Source organism: Salvelinus alpinus, chromosome 30, assembly GCF_045679555.1.
Source record: "Salvelinus alpinus chromosome 30, SLU_Salpinus.1, whole genome shotgun sequence".
In the NCBI taxonomy this organism is placed as follows: domain Eukaryota; kingdom Metazoa; phylum Chordata; class Actinopteri; order Salmoniformes; family Salmonidae; genus Salvelinus; species Salvelinus alpinus.
Window position 1 is genome coordinate 19342926 of NC_092115.1, and position 23106 is coordinate 19366031.

General features: G+C 44.0%; 2 protein-coding genes across 4 annotated transcripts in view; one reads left to right on the forward strand and one right to left on the reverse strand.

Moving 5' to 3' along the window:
• The window catches only part of LOC139560641 (chloride channel protein 2-like), a 52719-nt gene that overhangs the window by 4563 nt on the left and 25050 nt on the right, over positions 1 to 23106 (reverse strand). The window lies entirely within an intron of this gene.
• LOC139559959 (zona pellucida sperm-binding protein 4-like) lies at positions 631 to 5688 on the forward strand. Its single transcript, XM_071376443.1, has 8 exons — positions 631 to 1126; positions 1328 to 1515; positions 3601 to 3698; positions 3945 to 4102; positions 4380 to 4572; positions 4743 to 4890; positions 5122 to 5197; positions 5461 to 5688. Exons 1-8 carry the CDS (start codon positions 763 to 765, stop codon positions 5532 to 5534), a joined length of 1299 nt encoding a protein of 432 aa, XP_071232544.1. The 5' UTR covers positions 631 to 762; the 3' UTR covers positions 5535 to 5688.

The following is a 23106-nucleotide window of genomic DNA, read 5'->3' on the forward strand; positions in this document are numbered from 1 at the left end:
CCTAGAGCCAAACGAGCTATCAATGAGCTGCACCTGCCAGGCCCTGACTGATTAACTACCCAGGGATGCCTGCCAGGCCCTGACTGATTAACTACCCAGGGATGCCTGCCAGGCCCTGACTGATTATCTACCCAGGGATGCCTTCCAGGCCCTGACTGATAATCTACCCAGGGATGCCTGCCAGGCCCTGACTGATTAACTACCCAGGGATGCCTGCCAGGCCCTGACTGATTAACTACCCAGGGATGCCTGCCAGGCCCTGACTGATTAACTACCCAGGGATGCCAGCCAGGCCCTGACTGATTAACTACCCAGGGATGCCTGCCAGGGCCTGACTGATTAACTACCCAGGGATGCCTGCCAGGCCCTGACTGATTAACTACCCAGGGATGCCTGCCAGGCCCTGACTGATTAACTACCCAGGGATGCCTGCCAGGCCCTGACTGATTAACTACCCAGGGATGCCTGCCAGGCCCTGACTGATTATCTACCCAGGGATGCCTGCCAGGCCCTGACTGATTAACTACCCAGGGATGCCTGCCAGGCCCTGACTGATTAACTACCCAGGGATGCCTGCCAGGCACTGACTGATTATCTACCCAGGGATGCCTTCCAGGCCCTGACTGATTAACTACCCAGGGATGGCGACAGCTCGACTCTTAACGAGGAGGGGCGGGGCATCTGCCAAACAAACGCACTCAATCAGGTATAAAAGCCTCAGCGAGCCCTGAGCAAGTCCTGTCGATACAATTGTGTATTACAATGGCATCATCAGCAAGGTGTGTAGTTGTGTTGCTGGCTGTGCTTGTGCGCTACAGTAGTGCAAATACTTGGGGAATGTTACTACAGAAGCACCAGGCTCCAGTAATTCAGCAGGTCCAGAAGGTGAGGCAGCTACCTCAGACCAGGCCAGTAACATATGACCAGCAGGCCAAGAAGCTGAAAAACCAGCCCCAGTGGCCACCTCAGCGGGTTACCCAGGGACCAGATGCCACAACTCCTATTGAGAAATGCCAAGTGAAAGCGGAGGAGCGAATTACTTGTGGTGTCCCAGATCTTACTCTTGCTCAATGTGAGGCAATCAACTGCTGTTTTGATGAGAGGCGGTGCTACTATGGAAAAGCAGGTAACTGTTTTGGCTTTTCCCTTCATTTATTTTACAATTTGCATCTTTGTATTTGCCTCTGCCTAGCTTGTAAGACTCAGATTTATGGAGTTATGTTAGTGTGAACATATGTTGTGAATTAAATGTTCTGTTGGCTCTATCATAACTTTCTAGAGTGGTGCATGAGCAATTACTCATCCTTTGTGCCCACTCCTTCCTCAGTGACTGTACAGTGTACCAGAGATGGTCAGTTTGTTGTTGTGGTGGCCAGGGATGCCACTCTGCCCAACCTGGACCTTGATACCATCAGTCTACTTGGACCACAAGATGCCCTCTGTAAGCCTGTTGGCACCACTAAAGCCTTTGCCATGTACCAGTTCCCTGTCACAGCCTGTGGCACCACTCTCATGGTGGGTAAATATCTTTCTCAATTTGACACAATGTAAATCTTGACCATCTAGGAAGTGTTTTATGACCCCAATCCATTGCTTCCAGTGGGTTTTCATATTTAGGCCTTGGTCAATGCTGCTGGGGTTCTATTCTGCCTGGTAGTTTGAGTCCTCTCACCTGGTGTGTCCCCCCCCCCCCCCCCCCTGGATTTTATGATCTAAATGAATAAACAGAATTTGACTACAGTCCCATTCAACTCCATGATGTCTGTTTTAGGCATTTCATCCCATCTGATAGAAAAATAACAATCTAGAGAATGCAGGGCCCTGCATTAATTTAACCCTCCTGTTCATTTCATGTTAATTCTCTAGATTATCATGTACCCTGTCCAAAATGACTGCCACATTATAGCTGATTATTAAATCCATAATATGTTATCACCTGTTGTGTTTTTATTAATTTAAGTTCTTGTGGAACATTACAAGTTTTGAATTCTATTTGCTATTTATGGCCTGTAGGCCTCATTGACCTGAGCTCATACAACTCGTTTTCGACTAAAAAAAGCATAATGTATGGATTACGTTGATTATAACAAATACTCAGATGAAACAGTGCTAATTATCAGACTACTTTGGCAATTTTTTTATCAAGGATATTTTGTTTTGATACTGTTTCACATTTTTAAAGTGGCACAAAATAACCTGTTCCAGGTTAAAACTGACATGATGATAGGATATGAGAACTTTACCATTAGACAAAATTCATGTCTGAACACATTAACAGAATGTGAACAATGTTTGTTCTTTAATCAATGGTTACGTTTTGTTTTCTCATGCACATGTTGGACAATACGTGGTGGTTGCGTGTGCCTTGCAAATATATGCACTGCATTTATGGCACATGATGCTAGTTTTGACATCTCTTGGTGCACACAGATTGCACCTCTTCCTTCGGTCTCTGGCAGCTGTAGCTCTTGCTTCTGGCCCTTGTATCTCTCACCATTCCAGCAAAGGATGGCGTTGGAGCAAGGTATTTGCCTTTGAATGAGGGGTGCCACCATGGCTTTCTCAACACTTCTAGGAATAGTGTCCTCTTGACGAATTTCCGCTGCTTTCAGCCTGTATTCACCTCCACTCACAGCAGACGCGTTGTTGGCCGACACATCTAGGATGTTGAAGAACACCACCATGTTCCAACGTGCCGTCATCCTCTTACAATAGTATGTGCCAGTAACCTGATCACAACAATCCGTAAATAAAATGAGTACATACAAGTGATACGTCATAGTAACTTGAGAAATTTAAGTGTTTCAATGTATCACATCTAAAACATATTTACTTATTCAAATGAATTGACTCCATATTGTTCACAAATTCAATGAGCATTTTGCCGAACATGTCTTATTGTTGTGCAGCTTAAACAATCTGGTAAGGGGGAAAAAGTACATGAGATTTGAAAGATGGTAACATTCCTTATCAAGGTTGTCAACTCCCACTTTGTTCCTGTTGTAATCCAGCACAGCGGCATCCCTGTGCAATTGTCATCAGGAGCACTTTTTTTCCTTTGGGCAGTAGGACAAGTGTCGGTGAAGGCATATTTAGAGGAAAAACAATCTTTGTCCTTGGTAGTAAAGCAGGAGGTAACTCAGGCTTGTTCCTTCTGACTGTCCCCACCATGGTCATTTTTTGAGCAGCTCCTGACCAAGAGCATATGGGGGGAAGACATCTTGTACCCCTGAAGACCTTCAGTCACTTCCAGGCTGGTTCCTTTCAAGAACACCGTCAGCAGGTTTCCCGGTGTAACCCTGCATCTTCCAGGCATAACTTGTCCTGGCATCACATGCTGCCCAGATCTTTAGTCCATATTTAGATAGTCTTCTTGGCATCTTTGATCAGGAACACCACAGGTGTACAAAAGTTAACACCCACAATTTAATAAATCATCAATGCCCTGTGGGGACAAAGTCATGGAACCTTATGACAATCAGATTAAATAAATTACATTTTTCAAGGAACTTGTAAATCAGTCCAATTCAACCAGAACAGGCAAAGCCTGGATGTTAGACCCATTGGCCTACGCTGAATGTTATGTTTTGTCCATTGCAGGAGGAGAGTGGCTATATGGTCTATGAGAACAATATGATGTCTTCCTATGAAGTGGAGATTGGACCTCGAGGCTCAATCACTAGAGACAGCCACTTTGAGTGAGTCTTCCCTCCTTGAAATGTAACACCACAAAGTTCCCTTTAGCCAATTCCACTTGAGGCTTAAGTGAAATGGCCAGTACAATATTTTTTGCATTCTTTTCATACTGAATTATTTCTTCAAGGCATTTTCTGTTAGTATCATTGATTCACAGCTTGAGTCAATGTACTAGCCCACCCTGAGTCTGTGGAACAACAGTTCTGGCCTAAAGTACTTTGCATCAGTGTCAACATGTTTTCTTCTAGGCTGCAGTTCCAGTGTAAGTACTCTGACACTGCGGTGGAGTTTTTGGTGGTTGAGGTGAATGCTGTTCCTCCCCCTGCTCCAGTCGCTGCTACTGGACTTGTCCGAGTAGAGCTCCGACTGGCCAGCGGACAATGTTACAACAAGGGATGTGTGGAAGGTAAACTGGAGAAATGGTTTTAGAATAATACAATCTTGCTGTGATAGCTTGTCCCTGACAGGAAATTGCTTGGGTGCTGGGTGCAGGCTTTGACTCAAGCCAAACTAACACACCTGATTCTACAAATCCTAGTATTAAATTAAGGCTTAGTTGCATCTGATGGGTTACTACTTAGGTGGAATAAATGCCTGTTCCAACATTCTGTTTAAGATGGCCAGCACTGTTCTGAAACTGCTGCACTTCAGCTTTTTGTGTGAATGCTACCCTTTGTCCACAGAAGTGGAAGCCTACAGGTCATACTACAGTGAGGCAGACTACCCAGTCGCAAAGCTCCTGAAGGATCCAGTGTATGCAGAGGTTCACATCCTGGGGAGGACAGACTCTAACCTGGTCCTGAATCTGGACTACTGCTGGGCCACCTTGACCCCCAGTCCCCTCAGCTTGCCCAAGTGGGACCTCCTGGTTGATGGGTAACTAGAGAAACAAGATGGTTACCTTGCTGCTTGATGTGTTAGACTGACTTTCAATTGGTGCTTACATGTAACTTGTAAACTAACTGCAATCTTCCAACCAGGATTTCTGAAACCTGGGAGGGTTTCTGGAATTGTCCCCCACTATTCCTAACAATTACTTTCTCCAGGTGTCCGTACCAGGATGACCGTTACCTGACCAATGTGATCCCTGTGGATGGCTCCTCTGGCCTTGAGTTCCTGACCCACTACAAACGCTTTGCGTTCAAGATGTTCACCTTTGTGGATGCAGACACTTTGGCCCCTTTGAAGGACAGGGTACTGTATTTACTCTATTACAGCAGGAGTACTCTAATCAGGGTCTCATGGTCTACTGCAGGACTGCTGAGTTTTTGCCCTGATGCTTGATGGATTTGCCAGAAAGTCTACCCTCAAGGCTGAATCTGTCACTATGTTGAAAAGTAGTGCTGCTAACCTCAGACCAGTTTGAAATGGCCTTGGTTTAAATGGCTAATGTAGTTGATACATTTAAAGTTTGCTTTCTATCAGGTCTTCATCCACTGTAGTACAGAGGTGTGCCACCCTACTAGGACCCACTCCTGTCAACAGAGCTGCAACAGGCAAAGTAAGTAGCTTTTTGTATCTTCCAGTTGAAGTAGAACTTGCTGTTTATCTAGCCTAATTTTGTGAAGGTGTCATCAACCCTGGTACTATAGGGCTATGGGCTGTACATGCCTTGGCTCATCCCAGCATTAGAATGCAATAGCTATACCTTTTATTTGACCAGGGTTGGTGACTGTAAATGCTAATTCTGTGAATCTCAAGTTGGGATTTAGGGCCTTAGTGTCAAGCCAGTTTGTGCCTCATGATCTCCTGTTGCTCCATTAGGGAGAGATGTGGCTGCAGTGAATTCTGTGGCTGGAGAGACAGTGGTGTCCAGTGGGGAACTCATTCTGACCTGACCGTAACTACCTTCCACCTGTCAGGCCTGAAGAAATACTTCTGATCTACTTCAGCTTGGGATGAAGGTTTACTCTTTGACCTTGTAGCATACACACAATGAATATTGTGACTTGTAATCCTTTGGCTTGTTTAATAAAATGCTTGACTTTGAAATATCTGAGTTGTGACTTGACTAGAGAATTCTTTCTACATTTTGAGTGGAGGCTTGTTGCTCTAAGAACTCTGGTTCTGACATCCTTTCAATAACCTTGGCTGGCTGCTCTCACCAGGTATTTTGACATCTACATGCCACTAGCATTTCATATAAGGGTAATTTGTCAATGCCTTCACTACTTGAGGAATTATTTCTAAGCTAATGAAATAAATGGAAACATTTCCTGTAACCACTGACCTACAGTGTATATGGAGGGTAGCTTCACATGTGCTGTGTCCTGGCATTGGCTGAGACCAAGCAAAGGGAACGCTCTAAGAGCAGAGTATACTTGAATCCTGAAATGAATCAGTGACATGTCTAACAGGGTGATTAAGTATAGCAGATGTGGCTTGAGGGCAAGATCCTGCAGGTTATAATAGGTTCATGTGGAGAGGGATGTCTATGGAAAGCCTACTGTACCTGCCCTAGCATCTGGCTTTAACACATGTATCCACCCACTGCATATGACCACACTACCTAATGTCACATGACTGCACCTACACAGGACCGCCTTCCATCACCTATTGCCTGGCGTTCCAAATGTCTTAATGTTGACGTGTCCTATGCAACCTGTAGACACAGTTCATTAGGTCAGTGCCGTTCACTATGCAGAGCATGGAACTCCCAGCTCAAATGAACAGCAACCCTGGTTTCATAAAACCTCTCCCCTATTTGACCGTGTACTTGTATGTAGGCTACGTGTGCCTTGTAAATTGAGCTGTTTAATGTATTGTAATGTGTGGACCCCAGGAAAAGCTGCTGCTTTAGCAATGGGGATCCTAATAAAACCCAATCTCTTCAACCTGTATAAACACCAGTTCATTCGGTCAGTGCAGTCCCTTCATCCCTATACGGTCTCCCCATCTCTGAAACCCCCTCTGCTCTGTTCACACTACTCTCCCTCTAAGTAGTGAGAAGCCAGAAGTGCGCTGAGCATAACACCTCCCCCAGACTCCTTTCTCTCCACCATCCCTATCGGCTCTTCAGCTACCATCACTTAATTAACGCTATCATTCATCTTTGTATATACCACTTGATGGGCATAACAATTCCTCCAGAATCACTTTCTGCTCACTTAAGCAGGTGAGGTACAGAGGGAAGCTGAGCAGCCATGGCTTCTGTCTGAAAGGGAGTATTTCACTTGCTTTGTCAATGTAAACATGTTTCCCATTAAATCCCAATGAGTTGTCCAACAGCCCATGTCATCACTTTACTACCATCTGCTCCTTCTTCCCATAGCTTCCATTTAACTGAAGCAGCTCCACCTAGCACACTGCAATACCTCATCCAACCCCCAAGCCCACTACTGTGTAGACAGCCAGTTACATCCTGACAAAACACACTGGCTGACATTTGTGGAAACAAGGTCCTTTGCTGTTGTTCTGGGATTGATTTGCACTTTTCGCACAAGTACATTCATCTCTAGGAGACAATGTGTCGCCTTCCTGAGCGGTATGACGGCTGCGTGGTCCCATGGTGTTTATACTTGTGCACTATTGTTTGTACAGATGAACGTGGTACCTTCAGGCGTTTGTAAATTGCTCCCAAGGATGAACCAGACTTGTGGAGGTCTACAATTGTTTTTCTAAGGTCTTGGCTTATTTCTTTTGATTTTCCCATGATGCCAAGCAAAGAGGCATTGAGTTTGAAGGTAGGCCTTGAAATGCATCCATAGGTACGCCTCCAATTGACTCAAATGATGTCAATTAGCCTATCAGAAGCTTCTAAAGCCATGACATCATTTTCTGTAATTTTCCAAGCTGTTTAAAGGCACAGTCAACTTAGTGTATGTAAACTTCTGACCCACTGGAATTGTGATGCAGTGTAATCTCTGTAAACAATTTTTGAAAAAATTACTTGTGTCATGCACAAAGTAGATGTCTTAACCGACTTGCCAAAACTATAGTTTGTTAACAAGATTTGTGGAGTGGTTAAACAAGTTTTAATGACTAACCAAAGTGTATGTAAACTTCTGACTTCAACTGTATGTATAAGAATATGTAGGCTAAATGATAATGAACACACCTCTCCAGGCTCACTCATGCATGCACATGCACGCGTGTGTGATATTAATATTGCCTGTCAGTGGCCCCATCCTGGGCTTGTGAGAACCCAATCAGAGGCCATCTGGAGCATGGCCCCCTGGGATAGCGGCAGATGGACTGGAAGAACTGGTCACCACGCAGGTTACCAGAGATTACCTGACACGTCATCAGGTTAAAAAACAATGGTGTAGCAACTTAAAATTACTGGCAACACCACAACAGTGCTTCCTCTACTGTTACTTTGGCAAGGTGCACACACCTCTAGTATTCATCAGGCCCTCTTGATTAGATTGACTACAGCAGTTATGTCCGTCTTCATTATTTGAATTAGTACTGGGCTTGAACAAAACCCTCCACACAATATGGGTCTGTAAAAGAGCAGAAATGACATCCCACTGCTGTAATATAATCATCAAAACACACACCTACATATTACTAACTACTGAAACTCAGAGCAGTGCAGCTTATCCAAAACACTCAGGGCTCGAGGGACAGGCTTGGGAAATCAAATTAGTAGCAAGAGATTGGACTGTCTGAAGATCTACTTTAATATAGGTAATGGAGGCTGGTGTTGGAGTACTGTAGTTATCATGAGTCAGCTAGAGAACACACGGACGCACAGTCACACACACAAACCCATGCATGCACGCACAAACACCAGCATATCGTCAGCACTTATACACACTTACACACACACCATCCTATTAGTGGTTCTGTCTCCAACCATGAGGCCAGGGATGTTGTCAGAGAGATTAAAAAATCCAACTGGGAGACTGTCACGCTGTCATGAGTTTACCTGTGGGTGGTTCTCATTTCCATAATCTAAAACACTCCAGGAAAGCATCATTGCCTTAGGAACAGCCCCTCCCCTTATTTTCTTATTTTGGCCTTTTAATGCACATGTTTTGTATTCTATCCTGCTAATACTATTTACCATTCCTTGTTTTTTTATCTATTTTTATTTTATTATGTACCTTGAGCTGTGGTCTCTGTATGTATTCTGCAATACAAAATACATGTAATTACTTTAATGGTCAGAGCCTTAAAGCTGGACTCCACCATGCTGACCATGAAACTTATTACAACAACAAAGTAGTCACTGCAAGCAACTAACACTGTTTTGAGTGATAGAGTGAGGGCTTTGCCTAGGTCTTTGTTGTGATTTTTTTGGGACAGAAAAAAATATGACCGGAACTTAAAAGAATGTTATTAACCGGTTCCCATGCTTTTAAAATAACGGGTCTGTTCCGGAACAGTATAGATCACTTTTGTTTCCTGGCCCAATTCTGTTCCTCAAATAATTTAATTATTTTACGGTTTTCGGTTCAGTTCCCTGAATTGGTTCCAACCCTTGGACCTAAGCAGTGGCGATTTTAGCATGTAAATACATATCTAATATGGTTGACTTGCTTAAACAAATGTGGTTTCTAATGACAATTGAGATGTACAAATTATGGCATAAGGGGACAAGCGGATAAGAGCCTATCCATAATTTCGATTAAGCGAGCTAGAACGGATGTAGTCAATAACTTTGTTCAGCATTTTTGAAATGTATAGCGATAGAATTCAGAACATGGGCTGTTCTTACAGTGTTCTCCCTGTACATCAAGTCAGAACCGTAGGATAAATAAAGGGGGCATATAAGCAGACAATGAAAGCTCTTACAATATTCGAAGATTACATTACAGGTTATAGGCTACATGTACACCACCAAGTCAGAACAGTAGGTGAAATTAAGAGGGGTAAATATACCCAATTATTAGGGTGAGGCACATGGGCTACTAACAGCTTACTACACAACATACACTTATGTATACTGTAGCTAAGAAAGTAATACTATCTCCCTGACATATTACATAATTTATGCAGCAGCACACAATACATTTTTGGACTCACCTTGTTGTGCTGTGATCACTTGAACAGGAAGGTGGCGTGGTGGTCCTTCGTGGCCAAATTTTGTCATCAGTCTGCCATTCTCTGGATTTATGGTGCTTTCAAGACAACTGGGAACTCGGGGGAAAAAACAAGGTTGAATCATGATGACGTCATTGATCTTCAGGTCGTAGCTCTAGAAAGAGGCCGGATTTCCAATTCCCAGTTGTCTTGAACTCACTGAAATCAAGTTTTCGCAGTTCCGAGTTAACAGTTTTGAGAGCGGCACAAATCATGCTTCATTGACAGCATAGCCAAATATCGAATGTTTATCATTTTAAACTTGGAAAAGGGACCCTTGATCCCAGATTTGGGACCATACAGCCACTCCACTGAATAGCAGGCTAGTGATTGTTAAATTTGCGATTTCCAACTTGTGTAATGTTTATGTGCAATGGCCGATGAGCACCGATACATTTTATCTATAATATCTCTTCATATGATAAGGATTTGCTATTAGATTGTCAACTTTATTCATGATGATTACTGCTAGCTAAGATTTAGAAAATATGATTTTGACATCAGTCTATTCAAAGCTACTGTACATTTTATCTGTGGCCAATGACCTTGAGCCTTCTTGGATTGTCACTTCTAATGTAACTCCATGGCAGCACCCATGGGAATAGAATTTTCTTGGTCTACCCTTAGACTTGGCAGTGACGTAGTGTCCCCATGAGTGACAGAACACTGAGCCAATCACGGCGCAATGCTCCTGTGAGGATCTGTGTTTATTGCACTATAACCCAATACTACATCACGTGATTGAATATTAGCAACTGTTGGCCTAGGTGCATGGGTGTCTGTGTGTGTGTGCTGGAAGTAACAGTTAGCCCCAGATAAGTGTGCTGGGAAGCTGTGGTTAGCCTTGAGTGAGAACAGTGTGCTTTCTATGCAGGTGCAAGTGGCTCAAACAATGTTACAGAGCTGTCTGACCTCAGTCTCTGGGGTGTGGGAGCGTAATCTACACAGCAACAGCGCCGGACACCAAGGAGCACCAAGAAGCTGGGACCAGCCTGAGCGCCGGCGATAGGCTGAGCAAGTTTAAACCACGCTCAGCCTCTACTGTGATAGGTCAACAGACGGGTTGGAACTACGTCTATCACCGTATAAGAACAGCTGTTTACTTACATCCTGGCAGTTCTCTGTTCTATCCTGCGAGGTGATACAGAGAACCCGTATATACGAAAATTGCATTTACCATTTATCGCTTGAGTTTAATAAAAACACTTAAACTATATTCGGTGACTCAATCACATTTTGTCCTGATACCAGATTTGAATTGACGCAAATCCCTTATACTCCGTATTTTCTGCAGGCTTGCCACACCACTACAGAAAGCACTGAGCTAGGCTGAAACACTTGCATTTTGGAGCTGCTTTACTCAAGAAAACAAAAAGAGACCATGTTTGTATTGCAGCTTTATTAACTCAATGATATATATATTTGACATTGTTTGAAAACATATGTGACACGTATTAATGCCAAAATAACATGCAAAACAGGCAAGCCCTGTTTTTGTGCTAAAAATGTGGGTCTCAAAACAGAATGACGGGTCGCCACTGGACCTAAGGCATTTGACCTCTAACCTGTGGTGTGTGCCAAAAATGTCCATTCCAGTCATTTCAGGAATCAATTTCCTGGATCAAATACAACTGACACTCACTCAAACCCAAATGTATGATGTAAGCATGCTGATTGTGCAATACGCAGTGTTCCATCAACTCTTTCTATCCAACGTGTCTGACTGAGGAGGCTGGTGGGAGGAGCTATAGGAGGAAGGTTCATTGTAATGGCTGGAATGGAATTAAATGGAACAGTATCAAACACATCAAACATATGGAAACCATATGTTTGACTCCATTCCATTGATTCCATTACAGCCATTACAATGAGCCCGTCCTCCTATAGCTCCTCCAACCAGCCTCCTCTGGTGTTTAAAGAGATTGTATCATTCATTGTCCCTCCTTCACACCTGCAGTATTTCATCATCGGGTCAGGTGTGCAGAGAGAGAGAGGTGGGGAGGGGTGGGGGGAGAGCAGGTAGCTTTATTCTGGCAGGAGATAGAGTTAAACTGAGCCCAGCTCCGTGTGTGTGCAGAGACAGGAATGCTGACTATGAGAAGGTAGATTCCCCTGAAGAGAAAAGTAGTGTGTGTGTGTGTGACACAAAGGGATTTAGAAGTGTTTCTCTCTGGGGCGCATCTCTTGCTTATGCTCTAATCACTCTCAATAGTGCGATCACACACATACGCACACCACAAACGGTACACACACCTTGCACGCACGCACACACACAGCACACACTTGCTCTTTCTCATATACCTATCAATGTGCACACACACACCTTGCACACACAAACACAAACTGACACGCGCGCACACACACGCAGATTGTATTGGGATGCGTCTGCAGTTCTCTGCGGGGTGTTTCTCCAGTTCTGCTTGATCATGACTTTGATCTCTGCAGCAGCCAGAGATCCTCCTGAACCCTCGCTGGCCCTGAGGACAGGAGCCTGCTGCATCTAACATCTGTTCTGACAGAGGCTTACCCCACACGAGACACACAAACAAACTTCTCAAAGGAAGATATCAGATGGAATGTTTATAACCCTTCAAGACACCATCTGTCTAACCATCCCTCTATCCATCCACCTCATGAGTCATACAGGAGGCCGATGGTGGCAGTGGCAGCCAGCTGTCCCAGCATGTATTGCACCAGACAAGAGTTCCAGAACTCGCTGACCCAGACACCTGTCTCAAGTTGCACTGCAGATGTCACCTGGGGTCACATGACCAAACAAGCACCATCATCCAGAGCCGGCTATACGGGATGGCAAAGCCGGACATGCACCCCCGAAATAGAATTTGCCCCATACACATAACAAATGGTATATGAATTACAATGCCCGGTTTTGCCAATGTAGCATTATCTGGCCTGCCAGTAGCGCAGACTGGGACAGAGGCTATGCCGGGTGTGCTCTCATGATCTGAGGAGAGGAGGGGGTAATAATGTAATAGATGTAACAGGAAAGGGCCTTCTCCAAACTGTTGCCACAAAGTTGGAAGCACAGAATTGTCTAGAATGTCATTGTGTGCTGTAGCGTTAAGATTTCCCTTCACTGGAACTAGGGGGCCTAGCCCCAACCATGAAAAACAGCCCCAGACCATTATTCCTCTGTCGGACTACCAGATGGTGAAGCGTAATTCATCACTCCAGAGAACGTGTTTCCACTGCTCCAGAGTCCAATGGTGGCAAGCTTTACACCAAACCAGCTGACACTTGGCATTTCGCATGGCTAGTGTGTGGCTGCTCAGCCATGGAAACCCATTTCATGAAGCTCCAGATGAACAGTTCTTGTGCTGATGTTGCTTCTAGAGGCAGTTTGGAACTCAGTAGTGAGTGCTGCAACCGAGGACAGACGATTTTCACGCGTTACGTGCTTTAGCACTCGGCGGTCCTGTTCTGTGAGCTTGTGTGGCCTACCACTTCGCGGCTAAGTCGTTATTGCACCTAGACGTTTCCAGAATTAACAGCACTTGAAGTTAATCGGGGCAGCTCTAGCATGGCAAAAATATGACGAACTGACTTGTTGGAAAGGTGGCATCCTATTACAGTACCACTTTGAAAGTCACTGAGCTCTTCAGTGAGGCCATTCTACTACCAATGCTTATCTATGGAGGTTGCAAGTTTTATTTTATTTTTTAACCCACAATTTTGTGGTATCCAATTGGTAGTTACAGTCTTGTCCCATCGCTGCAACTCCCGTACAGACTCGGGAGAGGCGCAGGTCGAGAGCCGTGCATCCTCCGAAACACAACCCAGCCAAGCCACACTGCTTCTTGACACAGCGCCCGCCTCACCAATGTGTCGGAGGAAACACTGTACACCTGGCGACCATGTCAGCGTGCACTGCGCCCGGACCGCCACAAGAGTCGCTAGTGCTCGATGGGACAAGAACATCCCTGCCGGCCAAACCCTCCCCTAACCCGGACGACGCTGGGCCAGGTGTGCGCCGCCCCATGGGTCTCCTGGTAGCCGGCCGCGACAGAGTCTGGACTCGACCCAGGATCTCTAGTGGCACAGCTAGCACTGCGATACAGTGCCTTAGACCACTCCGCCACTTGGGAGGCCCAGGTTGCATGGCTTTGTGCTCGATTTGAAACACCTGTCAGCAACGGGTGTGGCTGAAATAGCCGAATCCACTAATTTGAAGGGGTGTCCACATACTTTTGTATATATACAGTAGTATATTTAGTAGTTAAAATTGGGCACCTAGCCATGCAATGTCACAAGGTACCGCATAGTGGTTAGAGTGTTGGGCCAATAACCGAAAGGTTGCTGGATTGAATCACCGAGCTGACAAGGTAATAATCTGCCGGTTGTTCCCCGGGAGCCGAAGGCGTGTATGTCGATTATGGCAGCCCCCGCACCTCTCTGATTCAGAGGGTTAAATGCGGAAGACACATTTCAGTTGAATGCATTCAGTTGTACAACTGACTAGGTATCCCCCTTTCCCTTCATTACCTTGTTTAGGAAGCTCAGGGCCGGGTCAAATTTACACAGAAAGGGAAAAAGGGGAAACAATTGTTTCAGACAGCTACAGCTAATAATAGGCTTGATAGTAGCTACTAGCTTCATTAAGTTTTGGTAATGGTGAGCGGAATATTTATAGCTGGCTGATCAGCATGGATATCCGAAAATGGCTGGGCACTGGCAAGAACAAAAAAACGGAGGACCACCATGTCGAGTGTGATGCCGAGCTCACACAAGCAGCCTACTGGCCTGACCACCAAGGTTACGCAGCCAAGCAGCAAATGTACAGTAATACCCACCCGCCTGCTGATCAACAAGATCGAGAAGAGCCAGGTAGTACCAACAGCATGCAGGTAACATCACAACAAGCACCTGCACCTCTGTTACCCTAGCCACCAGCACCTGACGACCTGTTGGATCTAACAAAAACTGAACCAGTGGAAGGAGAGTTGACTGATTCTTGCAAAGTAAAATTGCAATCACAGCCAGCAACAACAAATGGTCCCACTCAGTGTTCTTCAAAGATAGGACGGGCCTTTGTCTGCGATGACAACGGTGCTGTTGGCACTGAAACATGAATTTGGATTAACATTTGGGACATCTACAGCAATGTGCGAAAATTCCTTCTCCACTCTGAATAACACATTCAGTGAACATGTTACATCAACGAAAAGCCCAGCTTGTCCAGCTGGCATTCGAGAGGGAGCTGACAAGTACATTTTGCCAGGAAGGAGAATGGAATCAGAAATATATCTAGAGGTTCATCAGAGCATGGAGGCTGCAACTCATCTAAATCATAAGCTACAACATTTATGGCCCTGGCCGCCGTGCCAGAATGATTAATTAATTGGTTTTCCCTCGTAAGCCTACTGATTGTTTGGCAGATTTTTTTATGTAATCTTTTAGATCAGTCTTTCTTAAAGTATGGGTCGTGACCCACCTGTAAATGGTGGTAAATGTATAATTATTTCATTAATTACTGGAATTGATTTGGCCAAGTGCATCTGTGCTCTCTGTTCAGTGGCCTCTCTGCTTAGAAGAGGTCTCTGCTCAGTTTGGCAGCTGCGCGAGTGTGAGAGGGAGATGCCCGTGTGCTTCGCGGTTTACTGGATCTTTTTTCTGCAGTTTTCTTGGAGATCACTCCGCGACACACACGATGCAGCGCTGTCGTTCAAGCCACTGACTTGTTATTCCCACTCGCCATCACTCACCGCTGTCATGGAATGGACTCATGCTAGACACAAGTTCTGACTGAGCTCAATAGTCATGAAATGGACTCATGCTAGACACAAGTTCTGACTGAGCTCAATAGTCATGAAATGGACTCATGCTAGACACAAGTTCTGACTGAGCTCAATTGTCATGAAATGCATATAGCGATGAGTTTCTCTCTCTTTCATACAAACTTATATCGAGAAGCGCCCACAATGTGTTTTGTGCGGGGAAGTGCTTAGTAATGAGTCTCTAGGAAGAAATTAATAAAACGGTGGTGGTAAACCCAGGGAGTTCTTTCAGAACAGGACAGAATGTTTCAGGAAACAGTGCTTCAACAGTGGAAAAGTAAGTCAGCTAGCAAGGCATTGTTGTCATTTTATAACAGGTGATGATAATCAGAAATACGGGAGTACTAACTAACTCTCATAGTAGTAGATGTGAGTTTCTCTTTCAAACAATCCCCTGGCCTTGTACACAGCTAATAGCTAACATTAGCCAAACAAGCTAGTAACAGTACAGATGAAGATGAAAAATGATCAGGCCTACTGTACATCTACTGTAGAAATGATTGTTAAAAACTAGTTTAGGTTGGAACTGTTGCTGTTAAAATACAATAATATTTTATATTCTTAACTTTCAACAATAATTTCTACAGTAAGATGTACAGTGGCCTGATCGTTTTTAATCTGTACTGTTACTTAGGGTTGCAATATCAAAAAGCCTGCATGTGTGTTCTGTTATTCATCTGTGTGATGTGATCAATCTGTTTATTCCAGTTCAGAATGAAAATGATTTATTGTATTTTAACAGCAACAGTTCCAACCTAGACAGATGTAAGAGTTTTCAATGGGGGAAAATAAACATTAATAGATATTTATATGGATATTTAATTACATTGTCATTTGTTTTTGTCTATATTGCATTTGTTTTAGGCTTAAGGGCAATGAAATGTACTGATATTTATGTATAGTTGCATATTTTCATAAGCTTGGGTCCCAGGAAAACAGAATTTCTAATTCGGGTCCCAGGCTGAAAAAGTTTAAGAACCCCTGTTTTAGATTTATCTGTGATTCTTAATGTCAGTGTTTCCTTTTGAGGGTCTAATTCATATTGATAGATATACAGCTTTGCGTTATTTGACGGGTACAAGGCCCAATGTAGCCTATTGGTTGTTCTCTGAGGTTACGCTGAAATTGGCAGTGCATGTAATGTTATCGTTTCATCGTGCTGACTGGCGGTAGCCTTCCTTCTGTCCATGGTCCTGAATGGCATAGTCCATCACTCTAAGACATGTGCTACTGAAATTGTATATGGTTAAGGACAATGGTGCAACACTAATAAAAAATAATATATTATACCAAATGCGCTTTCTCCCTTGTTTGATAGCGGTCGCTGTCCGCAGTTCTGAAATATCAGTTGAGCTGTTGAATTGGCACCTTTTTTCCCCCTTGACCAGTTGATATGTGCATAAAGGCAAAGTTAACCAGCATATTAGTGTTGAAAAAAATGCAATGGAGGAAACAGTGGAGTTAGGTGGCGAGAAAACAGCCCTAATTATCTAAGAAAGTGAGGAGAGAGGAAACCCCAACTTAATTAGATCTATAATCTCACTGTTAAATCTGCCTGGCTTTATAAATATATACAGCGCCTTCGGAAAGTATTCAGACACCTTGACTTTTCTTCATTTTGTTACGTTACAGCCTTATTCTAAAATTGATTCAATCGTTTTCCCCCCTCATCAATCTACAGACAATATTATTATTTTTTTTGTTGCTAATTTGGAAGAAAAATAAAAACGGAAATATCATATTTACATAAGTATTCTGACCCTTTACGCAGTACTTTGTTGAAGCACATTTGGCAGCGATTACAGCCTCAAGTCCTCTTGAGTATGACACTAAAAGCATGGCACACCTGTAATTGGAAAGTTTCTTCCATTCTTCAATGCAGATCCTCTCAAGCTCTGTCAGGTTGGATGGGGAGTGTTGCTGCACAGCTATTTTCAGGTCTCTCCAGAGCTGTTCGATCGGGTTCAAGTCTGGGCTCTGGCTGGGCCACTCAAGGACATTCAGAGATTTGTCCCGATTTGTAATTTTTTTAAATTTAATTTAATTTAACCTTTATTTAACTAGGCACTCCTGTATTGTCTTGGTCGTTGTCCTGTTGGAAGATAAACCTTCGCCCCAGTCTGAGGTCCTGAGTTCTCCTGAGCAGGTTTTCATTGTGGATCTCTCTGTACTTTGCTCTGTTCATCTTTGCCTCAATCCTGACTAGTCTCTTGTTTTTCATGGTCAGAGAGTCTTTAGGTGCCTTTTGGCAAACTCCAAGCGAGCTGTCATGTGCCTTTCACTGAGGAGTGGCTTCTGTCTGGCCACTCTATCATAAAGGCCTGATTGGAGAAGTGCTGCAGGGATGGTGTTCCTTCTGGATGGTTCTCCCATTTCCACTGAGGAACTCTGGAGCACTATCAGAGTGACCATTGGCTTCTTGATCTTCTCCCTGACCAAGGCCCTTCTCCCCCGATTGCTCAGTTTGGCCGGGCGCCCAGCTCTAGGAAGAGTCTTCGTGGTTCCAAACTTATTCCATTTAAGAATGATGGAGGCCACTGTGTTCTTGGCGACCTTCAATGCTGCAGAAATGTTTTGGAACCCTTCACTAGAACCGTGCCTCGACACAATCCTGTCTCGGAGCGCTATGGACAATTCCTTCGACCTCATGGCTTGGTTTTTTTTCTGACATGCACTGTCAACTGTGGGACCTTATATAGACAGGTGTAAGCCTTTCCAAATCATGTCCGATCAATTGAATTTACCACAGGTGGACTCCAATCAAGTTGTAGAAACATCTCAAGGATTATCAATGGAAAATGGATGCACCTGAGCTCAATTTCGAGTCTCAAATAAAATTGTATTGGTCACATACACATGCTTAGCAGACTATGCAGTAAAATCTAACATGTAATCTAACAAATTCACAACAACTACCTTATACACACAAATACACACAAATATAAAAGGATGAATAAGAATATGTCATTATAAATATATGGATGAGCGATGGCATAGGCAAGATGCAGTAGATGGTGTAGAATACAGTATATACATATGAGATGAGTAATGTAGGACATGTAAACATTATTAAAGTGACGTTATTTAAAGTGACTAGTGATACCTTTATTAAGTCTGTTTATTTAAGTGGCCAGAGATTTGAGTCAGTATGTTGGCAGCAGCCTCTGTATGTTAGTGATGGCTGTTTAACAGTCTGATGGCCTTGAGATAGAAGCTGTTTTTCAGCCTCTCGGTCCCAGCTTTGATGCACCTGTACTGACCTCGCCTTCTGGATGATAGCGGGGTGAACAGGCAGTGGCTCGGGTGGTTGTTGTCCTTGATGATCTTCTTGGCCTTCCTGTGACATCGGGTGCTGTAGGTGTCATGGAGAGCAGGTAGTTTGCCCCCGGTGATGCGTTGTGTAGACCGCACTACCCTCTGGAGAGCCTTGCGATTGAGGGCAGTGCAAATGCCGTACCAGGCGGCGATACAGCCCGACAGGATGCTCTCGATTGTGCACCTGTAAAAGTTTGTGAGTGTTTTAGATGACAAGCCAAATACCTTAAGCCTCCTGAGGTTGAAGAGGCACTGTTGCGCCTTCTTCACCACGCTGTCTGTGTTGGTGGACCATTTCAGTTTGTCCGCGATGTGTACGCCGATGTGGATGGGGGGGTGCTCCCTCCACGATCATCTCCTTTGTTTTGTTGACGTTGAGTGAGAGGTTATTTTCCTGACACCCCACTCCGAGGGCTCTCACCTCCTTCCTGTAGGCTGTCTCGTCGTTGTTGATAACCAGGCCTACCACTGTAGTGTCGTCTGCAAACTTGATGATTGAGTTGGAAGCATGGCCACGCAGTCATGGGTGAACAAGGAGTTCAGGAGAGGGCTGAGAACGCACCCTTGTGGGGCCCCAGTGTTGAGGATCAGCGGGTGGAGATGTTGTTTCCTACCTTCACCACCGGTGGGCAGCCCGTCAGAAAGTCCAGGACCCAGTTGCACAGGGCGGGGTTTGGAGGGTTTGGGCGAGTTTGGAGGGTACTATGGTGTTAAATGCTGAGCTGTAGTCAATGAACAGCATTCTTACATAGGTATTCCTCTTGTCCAGATGGGATAGGGCAGTGTGCAGTGTGATGGCGATTGCGTCGTCTGTGGACCTATTGGGGCGGTAAGCAAATTGGAGTGGGTCTAGGGTATCAGGTAGGATGGAGGTGATATGGTCCTTGACTAGTCCCCCAAAGCACATCATGATGACAGAAGTGAGTGAAATAGGGCGATAGTCATCTAGTTCAGTTACCTTAGCTTTCTTGGGAACAGCAACAATGGTGGCCACCTTGAAGCATGTGGGGACAGCAGACTGGGATAGGGATTGGTTGAATATGTCCGTAAACACACCAGCCAGCTGGTCTGCGCATGCTCTGAGGACGCGGCTAGGGATGCCGTCTGGGCCAGCAGCCTTGCGAGGGTTAACACGTCAAAATGTTTTACTCATGGTGAAGGAGAGCCCAAAGGTATTGGTAGCGGGCCGTGTCAGTGGCACTGTATTGTCCTCAAAGCGAGCAAAGAAGATGTTTAATTTGTCTGGGAGCAAGACGTCGGTGTCCGCGACGAGGCTGGTTTTCTTTTGTAATCTGTGGTTGACTGTAGACCCTGCCACATACGTCTCCTGTTTGAGCCTTTGAATTGCGACTCCAGTTTGTCTCTATACTGACGCTTTGCTTGTTTGATTGCCTTGCGGAGAGAATAGCTGCACTGTTTGTATTCAGTCGTGTTTCCGGTCGCCTTGCCATGATTAAAAGCGATGGTTCGCGCTTTCAGTTTTGTGCGAATGCTGCCATCAATCCACGGTTTCTGGTTAGCGAAGGTTTTAATGGTCACAGAGGGTACAACATCTCTGATGCACCTGCTAATAAACTCGCTCACTGAGTCAGCGTATACATCAATGTTATTGTCTGAGGCAATCCGGAACATATCCCAGTCCACGTGATCGAAGCAATCTTGAAGCGTGGAATCTGATTGGTCAGACCAGCGTTGTATTGACCTGAGCATGGGCGTCTCCTGTTTTAGTTTCTGTCTGTAGGCTGAGAGCAACAAAATGGAGTCATGGTCAGATTTGCCGAAGGCAGGGCGGGGGAGGGCTTTGTATGCATCGCGGAAGTTAGTGTAGCAATGATCCAGGAAGCTACCAGCTCTTGTCGTGCATTTGATATGCTGATAGAATTTAGGAAGTATGGTTCTTAGGTTAGCTTTGTTAAAATCCCCAGCTACAATAAATGCAGCCTCAGGATGTATGGTTTTCAGTTAACATAGAGTCCAGTGAAGTTCTTTCAGGGCCGACGAGGGGCCGATCCGTCTGCCTCTCCTGCGGCGACCGCGTTGTTTTGAGTCGGCCTCTGGGATAAGATTGCATGTCCAGGGTGGAGGTCTGAACAAAGGATCCGCTTCGGGAAAGGCGTATTCCTGGTCGTAATGATGGTAAGTTGACATCGCTTTTATATCCAACAGTTCTTCCCGGCTGTATATAATAACACTTGAGATTTTCTGGGCTAACGATGTAAGAAATAAAACATAAAAAAACAAATAACTGCATAGTTTATCAGGACCTGAAACGAGGCGACCATCTCTGTCGGCGCCATCTTGCTAGTCTCATTGCAAAGGTTTTTTTTATTTTTATTAATTTGCTAAAATTTCTACAAATCTGTTTTCACTTCATCATTATGGGATATTGTGTATAGATTGCTGAGGATTTTCTTTTATCTAATCCATTTTAGAATAAGGCTGTAATGTAACAAAATGTGGAAACAGTCAAGGGGTCTAACTACTTTCCAAAGGTGCTGTATATCTACAGAAATAAGACAGATCCTGCTTCTGTAGCCTGTTTGAGTGTTTGTTTCATATCCTACTGATTCTGTGAGCACCAAGCCTCACGAAACCACAACATGCCGAATAAACAATTTTACAAATTCATCTGTTTTTAATCTTTTCTATGCTGTAATAAAGGCTTTACACTTATTTTCATTAGAACAGCCTCTCTGGTATTACTTATAATTTATTAAGTGTTTACACTGTTCCAAATTGTCAGACAAATTATATATTTTTTTATATAATAATCCTCCTTTTTCTTGATCTCCTTATCGTTATTATTACTATTATGATAATCCATATAATAATAAGTAATGTCATTAGCATTAGTAGGCTTAGTATAGCAGCCTTGTATACTCACCATCGAGCTGTAGGCCTAAGAGCGCATCCTGTTTAGTCTTAATACCGTAACTTACTTAGGCCTACATTTATACTACCCACCACTGCAACCTGTACGCTCTCGTTGGCTGACCCTCGCTTCATACTCGTAGCCAAACCCACTGGCTTCAGGTCATCTACAAGTCTCTGATAGGTAAGACCCCGCCTTATCTCAGCTCACTGGTCACCATTGCAGCACCCATCTGTAGCACGCGCTCCAGCAGGTATTTCTCTCTAGTCACCCCCAAAGCCAATTCCTCCTTTGACCGCCTTTCCTTCCAGTTCTCTGCTGCCAATGACTGGAATGAATTGCAAAAATCACTGAAGCTGGAGACTCTTACCTCCCTCACTAGCTTTAAGCACCAGCTGTCTGAGCAGCTCACAGATCACTGCACCTGTACATAGCCCATCTGTAAATAGCCCACCCAACTACCTCATCCCCATACTGTATTTATGTATTTATCTTGCTCCTTTTCACCCCTGTATCTTTACTTGCACATTCATCTTCTGCCCATCAATCACTCTAGTGTCTAATTGGTATATTGTAATTACTTCGCCACCATGGCCTATTTATTGCCTTACCTCCCTTTTCTTACCTCATTTGCACACACTGTATATAGATTTTCTTCAACTGTATTATTATTACATTATTACTGTATGTTTTGTTTATTCCATGTGTAACTCTGTGTTTGTAACGATTGTTGTTGGTGGAAGGAGAAGAGGACCAAAGTGCAGCGTGGTACGTATTCATAATAATTTAATAAAGAATGAATACTAAACAAAAACAACAAACCGACAAACGAACAGTTCTGTAAGGTGCAAACAAAAACACTAAACAGAAAATAACTACCCACAACCCATAGTGGGAAAACAGGCTACCTAAGTATGATTCTCAATCAGAGACAACGATCGACACCTGCCTCTGATTGAGAACCATACTAGGCCAAACACATAGAAATATAACGACTAGAACAAAACATAGAAAAACAACATAGAATGCCCACCCCAACTCACGCCCTGACCAACTAAAATAAAGACATAAAAAAGGAACTAAGGTCAGAACGTGACAGTGTTGTTGTGTGTGTCGAACTGCTTTGCTTTATTCTTGGCCAGGTCGCAGTTGTAAATGAGAACTTGCCTACCTGGCTAAATAAAGGTGAAATAAAAAATAAATAAAATAAACATTTCAATACTTATATAGGCTACTGTATCAATCAATAATTCATTTGTTAATGTCATCACACAGCATAGTCATTCATGATTTTAAATGAAATGAAACATGAAATGAAAGCAACCCTTGAATAATTTGCCTAAACAATCAATAAACCGTTCTATTTCAGCAATTGCAATCACGAATGCGTGCGACTGC